Source organism: Eublepharis macularius, chromosome 10 (genome assembly GCF_028583425.1).
Source record: "Eublepharis macularius isolate TG4126 chromosome 10, MPM_Emac_v1.0, whole genome shotgun sequence".
Taxonomy (NCBI): Eukaryota; Metazoa; Chordata; class Lepidosauria; order Squamata; family Eublepharidae; genus Eublepharis; species Eublepharis macularius.
The window spans coordinates 76,328,681-76,336,833 of NC_072799.1; the positions used below are offsets into that span (position 1 = coordinate 76,328,681).

An 8,153-nucleotide genomic window follows, 5' to 3' on the forward strand; every position below is an offset into this window, starting at 1 on the left:
GGTGGGGCCACCAGCCATGTGACCATTTTCAAGAGGTTCCGGAACTCCGTTCCACCGCTTTCCTGCTGAAAAAAAGCCTTGCCTATGTCACAGAAGGACCGAGCACTCTAAGACAAAGCAGTTGATTTCTGAAGAGGGCTGGAAGACCTTAGAATTTGAATTGTAGCTTCTTGTAAAATTACAACTGTAATTCTATGCACATGTTGATGTGAGTCCCATTGTAGTTCATAAGACTGGGCTGAAAGCCACAGATATTCTGCCTGAAGGGCTTTTTAGTACACCTTGGAAGTACAAATTGGTTGAACTGTTTGATCAGCACAAGAGGGTGCTGTTTTCTGTTTATATACGTAACACATGCAGATACACCTACGTATCAAATCTAGGTAGAAAACAAGTAACTGTTTGAATACTGTCCATTTTGGAAATATCAAAATGTGATACGGTTAGACTCACCAAGATGTAGCATTTTCTTTTCCCAGGATGTAATTGTATTACTCAAAAATCAGGAAAGCAACTATAATATGTTTGTTGCCATCTTCAGAATAACTGGTGTATTTTAAAAAAATACACACACCTGTGCCTTAATTTCTCTTTCTCTTTATAAATCTCCCCAGGAGGTTTTCTTGTTATGCACAAGTCTATTAACTATTCCAGTCCTGTAAATCTGACTTCAGACTTGGAGGCAGTTAGGAAAGATTAACTGTGCTCGATACTTCATGGATACCCCTTATTGTCTTACCTACATTTTAGAACTGGTATAAGCACACACGTCATTCATTCATTGTGTTGAGGTCAATCTCTAAAAGTTAAAAGTTTTGAAATTATTTAATATAGAAATGAAGGTTGACTGTCTCAGCTTCTCAGTTTGACACTACAAAATGTTCATAGAATTGATGTATAGAGTTGTACCTTATGATTTATTTATTTTCAGTCTTATTTATGTTACTGTTTAATATAGTTCAGTTCTGGCCATTTAAATTTGTGGGTTTAAAAAAAACTACTGTGAGAAAGATTAAACAGCTTTCTTGATTCCTGGCAGATAAGCTGTTTATACGCACGCATACACACACACACACACAAATATAATGTTGTTGGCTATTTACAAGACTTTCTCACTTTTAAAAAGAGGGAGGTCTTCCATGCCTTAATAGGCCCTCTTCCTACCAGAGGGTACACACTTACTAACTCAAGTATACGTTTGGAAGAGTTCTGGCTTTTAAAAAACTAACCCAGGTTATTTACAGTGATGAAACGGTATGCTGATTTTTTTTAAAAAAATGATACGGTCAAACACCAATCTATACAAATACCATGTTTAATACAGGATGTTATTCTTCATGGAATAAAAGTAGTATAACAAACAGTTCTCACAATCCCATTATCAATATATTAGTACAAATTTGCTTATTGAATTTTAAGTATTACAGTGACAAAGCAATATTATTTTTTAGCCAAATGAACAAAAGTATAGCAAATTGTTCATAGGATGAAAATCAGATTTCAACTTTTTTATCTTCTTGTTACAATTAAGTATAAAATGCTCAGGACTGAACTAAATATTTAATCAGGTTATATCACAAATGTCTTTCTATGCTAATATTGTCTGTAAATGTACACATGTACATCACCTAGATTAACTTTCATCTCTGCACTTTCCATGTGTTTCAGTGATTTGGAAAAAATACATTTTTTTAACAAAGTTGTCTTGCTCAGTAGTGTTCTTTACCCAGTTTCTCGGCCATAACTTGAGTACAAGGCTTCTACATTCAAAAAATGTCAGTATTATTTTAACAGCTATTGCCTGCAATATCAGTGGTTAATTCATCATTATGATCACTAATAGATAAAACTGTATCTTTATACTTATCACCAGAGACCTATTTAAAAGTATGAGTGTATATCATTGTCTATGTGATTCTCTTCTAATGGCAGTGCCTGAAAACAGGAATATCAAAAAATGCATGAAATACAGGAGATGCTCATATCCCTCTTGCTTAATTCACATGGGGACAGAGAAACTTGGAACTCTAGCTTCAAACACCTGTTTAATGGGTATTAATTAAATCTGGTTCAGTTGTTTTCATTCTTTTTTCAGCCCTTCTCTGCTGGATAAACTTTGTGAATGAATTGGTCAAACAGGAACCTCTTGGTTATCGTATTAAGCCCTTGGCAGATTCGCCTCTTCTCTAGAAGGAACAGGAAATTGTTTATTTGATAGATAATTTTGATACTATTTCCCTTAATTAGGTACGGTCAGAACATGGGGTGATAATGAGTAAGCAGCTGTTGATACAAATTAGTTTGTTACAGATAACATTCTGAAATCAACATATGGAATTGCTACTCAGTTTGGGTTAATTTTTTCATTCAAAATTTAAGTAAAACCTTTAAGATCTGGCAGAAAGTATTTGTTTTAAAATATTTTAGTTAAGTGAATACTGTATTTCCTTGTCTGTGGACATCTCTTTGTCATTTTTAGTGTACCAATTTAACTGCAACTGTATTTTCAATTGATGGTATTTCGCACAGGCCTAAAAAAATGAAGAATTTCAATGAATGAATTTCCAATTAATAGGCAAAGAACAGGGAATATGTAAACAAGTAATTCTCACATTCTTGTCTAGCAGTGATCTTTTTAGTGCTTCTTAGGAAGTTTCTTCAAAATGGGCAGCCCAAGAAAGCAAAATAAAGCATGAATGTTCTGTTGTCCCCCACCAAAAAAACCCTCGTCAGAAACAATGGCACATTCATTGTTCTTGTTTCACTGTCAGGGAATCACTTCAAAGACCATTTTTTTATAGATTCTGCAGTCTTCCAAAATACACCTTTTTCTAGCACAGCTAGAGGAGAAAAGATTAGGATTTTTATATAGCATTTATTTGGTTCTTTCTTGCTATAGTTCCCCACTATCCTTTCTTCATAAAAATCTGAGATTCCAGTCTTACAAGTGATTAAATGCACCAGCCAATATGTAGATCCTGTAGCATTTCCATACAATGCAAGATTGTATTGTTCAGGTTTTGGCACTAACTTCTGAACTTTCTACAGGTAGAAATTTTGCTTAGTACTGAATAAAAAGAGAAATTCATATTCTCACACTTTAAAATTCTTTTTTTAATGCCTTGTTTTGCTGAAGGACATCAGGTACATTTCCTATTATCTGGTACCATTTAGAAATACTTTGCATACAGGGAAACAACAGCAAGCCATTATTTTTAAGGAGCTAAGACCATTTTCTAATAAAGCTAATATACAAACCTCCATGTCTTTTCTCTATGCAGGTTACAACTTAACCTCTTTTTAAGAGCTTTTAAAAGATATTAAATTACGAACAATTAGGTTATTTAAAGAAAGGCATTTTAAGTTGCATATTCATGGGACATATACAAGACCATGAAGCTAAACTAAAAAGGATGCTTCTTTCATATAGTAAAATGAATGCAGGATTTCTCAGAGTTTTAGGAAATACAGGTGTTTATGCAGTCTTCAAACCATAGCTTTCCTGTATTGTCGAAGGCTTTCACGGCCAGAGAACGATGGTTGTTGTGGGTTTCCTATTTAGAATACCACATGTGTAGCTTTCCTATTTAGAATACCACATTCTACTCGAGAACAAAATGTCACAGTTTATAGAATATTTTTTGTTTTCCAATGTTTTTTGATTTCCACATTTTAAAAAATATAGGCAGACACAAGTGTATCCAGGTGAACATTTTTAAAGAGAACTTGGCATTTTCCATGTGTTCTTCCACAGATGACAACAATTAATCATACCAGAGGATTCCTTTAAACGCAGTGCCAATCTTGCAGAGTACTTGGCAACTATTTTATTTCTGCATCAATTAGACTTGTTTCTTGTAGTAGAACTCTAACTCCAGAATGTTTCACCTATTTCTAGACTTTTCAAGAAATTAAAATACAAGGGCCACACATGGAAATCAGTTGCTTAATCTGATAGTGTGTAGTTGTGTGATAACAAGGAGTCATTAAATTTCCTTATGTCTTATTTGAACCTTGATGGATTTTCGTTTTTGTTTTTACATTTCAGTTGAAGCAAAACAACTATTAGTGGTAGTTTCTATATTGTAATTTTAATCCCTTCCTGTGAAGCCAGCATTTTCAACTTGCAATAACAAGGGTAAAGCACTGTTCTTTAAATGAAAAGGAGAAGAAAAACTTAGATGCCCAGGAGTACTCGGCGAAGGAACAAAGAGTCTTTTGAAAATTAATGTAAGCAAAGTTTAGCCTTGCATTTTTAAGAGTATGAGAAAAAGAGGACATTCTGTCTTCTCAAACTCTTAGGCTTTGGAATCTTTTGTCACTTTCCAAGTGCCGACAGGGATCTTGCTTTTCTGCCATGGCATAATGAAGCGAGGAGGAGTGGACCTCAGTTGAGCAGGCTGTGCAGTTCATCAGTGAGCCCCCAAAGATGAGACAGAATCCAGCAAACCAGCCTACAAACAGTGCTTCTCCAAAGTCCCACCTGGGAACAATGTCTGGAATGTTCTCATCCCAAAATTCCTGCACAGTAATGTGAGCAACCCATGAAACTGGGACGATGGCTGTTATTCCTGATATCCAGAAAAGGATTCCTCCCAATAGCAGTAACCTCTTCTTTAGATCCTGTTGTTGTTCGCCAACCTTTAAGCAGTCCAATCCAAAACCTGAGAGCAGGAGGCCCAAAAGTCCTAATCCATTTGATACAAACATCAGAATCCGAGAAATTTTGAGCTCGGGTGGCAAAGCCAAAAAAGAATCAAATTCCTTGCATTGCATTCCCCCTTCTTCTTGGACCACACACGCTTGCCAAAGTCCCATTGTCCAGATCTCCAGTTCATTCAATTCTAAGTTGAGATTTTTCCATTGAGGTAAATAGGTAGTGAGACAGGATAAGACCCATCCCAACAAACACAATAAAATGCCAGCTAACTGCATCATAGTTCTGTGCACTAAAGCCATTCTAAGGGCAGAACCCTGAAACTGCCCGGCTAGAAAGTCTTACCAGCCAATTCTATAAGAACTGCAACCTTATATGGTGGCTGCAGCTCTGATGATCTTTAGTTCTTTGCTGCCCTGGATATAAGGTTTGAGAATTAACCCTTTCAGAGCTCTGAAATGTGTTTTTGTTCTTGTTGAATATAATGTTTCTTGTAAAGGATGAAGTACTCTGCTTAACCATGAGTTAGGTTCTCTGATAAAGATTTGATCTGTTACCTTCCAATTTGCTTGGTAAAATTATATCCCAATGCCTGATGATTACAAGTCTGAGGATGAACAAAGAATGCTCTATGACCCCCTCACTCTAAAACACAACAGAAATCTTTGTGCTTCAATACGGATTAATTAGATTTTAAGTGGTGATAAAAAACCCCAGCTCAGTCTGCAACAGGAGTTCATTGTAATAGCTAAATTTGAGATTTCAGGGTTCCAAGTCAAGGCCCTGTAAAGAAAGGTAGACTGTTTTTCTATAATCTGCATTATTAGACTTCCTTCAATATATATATATATATCCACCCAAAGGTTTATCTTTCATCCTCCTCATCTTTCACCTCTACAGGAAAGACTGTAAAAGATCTTTCTCCTGTGGTTTGCATATAATTTGTTTTAAATAAGTTTTGTTGTATATTTGACCTTTTGATAGTACAATGGAGGAAGTGGTGTTAGGCCAGAATTCTCTGAAACAGTACTGTAGCATTCAGAGGTATGTATCACTCATTTTAAATAGTGCCATTGGTTGCTTTGAGTTAGAGTATTTCCTGCTTAGACCATGTGTGTTAAGTGACCAGCTTTCACCAAGGTCTCCAACTAAGGCTATGTTCTATAAAATGGCACATTTGCACTGCTCTGGGCTTCTACAACATGAGATGAATAAGGAAATAATAAGTTATGCAAAACAGTTTGTGCATGTGGAACATGGATGTTACTTGGTTTTTCTCATGTAAGATTCTTATGCAAGCTGCACAAGATAGCTAGGGGGGGCAAGTCAGAAGCTCTTTCCATATCTAGAAAACATTTTCTAGTTTTACAAAGATAAAAACCACCTTGCCAGATCAGTTTCCATATTTCCAGAAGCAGCCAGGAAAACATTAGTGTAAGACCATTGTTTATCCCTTATAGATAAGATAAAAGTGGTTGGTCTTCTGTCTTTTGGTCACCTCTGAAGATGCCAGCCACAGCTGCTGGCGAAACGTCAGGAACTACAACGCCAAGACCACGGCTATACAGCCCGGAAAATCCACAACAACCATTGCTGTTTAAATTTGTTTTGAAATTCAGGGAAAAATCTGGATTGGTTGCTGTTCAACCAATCAGGGTGTAGGGGGTTAAAGAGAGAGGCAAGGCCAGGATCAGGCCTCAAACTGAAGAAAGCATTCTGCACTTCAAAAAAACTGCAGTCTGACTTCACCGGGGGGGAAAAACATTGGGTATGTGTGCTGGAAGCAAAGCCCCCCCTAAAAGCTGAGAAAAGTTACTGGTTACGGTTACATGTAAGCGCAACCCTGTTTTCTGCGGCAAATGCAGCTTTTTCCCATGCAGAATGCAAAAAAGTGAGAAGCTGTTTGGAGACTGAATCAGGGTGTTTTGACTATGCATGCAGAACTCTGGAAAGAAATCGATGCAGTATAGGGGCCAGAACGGATGAAAAAGCCCCACGAGGAAAAGATGCTACAGAGCTGTGCATCTGGGATATCAAAGAGGTCACTAAGCTCTTTATTCCTAGAATGGTGGTCCATTCATCCCCACTTCTTATGAAATCCTATTTTATATTCTATATAATGAAATCTTTGTGAGCAAGCAACTTGCAGCAAGCATTAGCCTACTTGTGAAGATACAGCAGGGAGAAACCTGAGGACTATATGCTAAAGTCAATGCAAAATACAAACGACATTCCTAGCATTTTTGGAGGTTTAATAATATCCGTTCATCACTTCACATATTCATTAATCTTTCTTTCCTGGGGATAGGGTATTTTTTAGTGCTCTTGATAAGACTGTTAGATGTTACAGGATTTTAGAGAAGCATAATGCACTATAAAGAACTACCCCTCCCTAAGTATTTTCTTCCCTCTTACGAGACGTTCATTTTGTAAAATGTAACCAGGATCTTTTTTTTTTGAATTTTTTTTTATTTTTTTATTACCTACATTAACTAACAATACAGAGGGAAAGAAGGGGGGCAGGGGAAGGAGAAAACAACAACAATGACATATAACAATACTACACTACAAATAATGCTTTCCCTTCATACTGCCATTATTAAAAAATTAAAACTTTGTAAGATATTGATGGAGTGGTTGACCTTGCAAAATACAGATTACAATCCAAATTAAGTCTTCCTCCCCCCCCTGGGCCTCGGACGCAGTTCTCTCTGAGCAACTGCAACCGCAGTGCTCGTTCCCCCCCCCCCCTTCAGACTTCAAATCCTTTTCTTCTTGCTTGGTGTCTTGCTGAAATTCTTGATTTTTGTCCTCAAAATCCCTTAGTTGATCTTCTGATGTTATCTTGTAAACTTGATCTTTGTAACTAAACCAGATACCTTCCGGAAATAGCCATTTATTCTTTATTCCACGTTCCCTCAGAAGAGCTGCAAACTTTTTATACTTAAATCTTCTTTTCCGAACTAAAAATGGAACGTCCTTCAGTATCTTAACTTTATTACCCAGAAAGTCCAGATCCGCATTGTATGAGTTGTATAGGATAGTGTCTCGGATCCTCTTAGATGAAAAATCGATGATGATCTCGCGAGGCAGCTGACGCCTCGTTGCATATTTTGAAGAAGCCCGACGGACTTCCAAAATGGCGCTTTTTACCTCTTCTTTAGTTGCCCTCGCGGGTGTCGCCAATAGTTCCGAGGCCAGATCCCATAAATCCTCATTTTCCTCCTCTTTCACATTCTGGATGCGCAAAATTGTCTGTGTTCGTTCCACTTGTAGCCCGATCAGCTGGTTCTCCACCAGCTTTAACTCTTTATTCGTTGCCCTCACGAGTGACGCATTTTCCCGAACAGACTTCTCTGCCCCCCCCCGCTGCTTCCTTAATGGTTTTCACTTCGCTCTCAATTAAGCCCACCCTTTGATCTGTTTCATTCAGCTTGTCAACAAAGGGCTTTATGGCTTCGATAACCGACCTCTTCACCAAGTCCTTGAGCGACTC

General features: G+C 37.3%; 1 protein-coding gene across 1 annotated transcript; it reads right to left on the reverse strand.

The window, feature by feature from the left end:
- Positions 1-4,290: 4,290 nt before the first annotated feature.
- LOC129337156 (claudin-22-like) lies at positions 4,291-4,959 on the reverse strand. The gene has a single exon (XM_054990683.1). It carries the CDS (start codon positions 4,957-4,959, stop codon positions 4,291-4,293), a length of 669 nt encoding a protein of 222 aa, XP_054846658.1.
- Between the last annotated feature and the right edge of the window lie 3,194 nt (positions 4,960-8,153).

Coding starts and splice junctions, on each gene's coding strand:
- LOC129337156 (XM_054990683.1), bottom strand. CDS start 4,959: ATGGCTTTAGTGCACAGAACTATGATGCAGTTAGCTGGCATTTTATTG.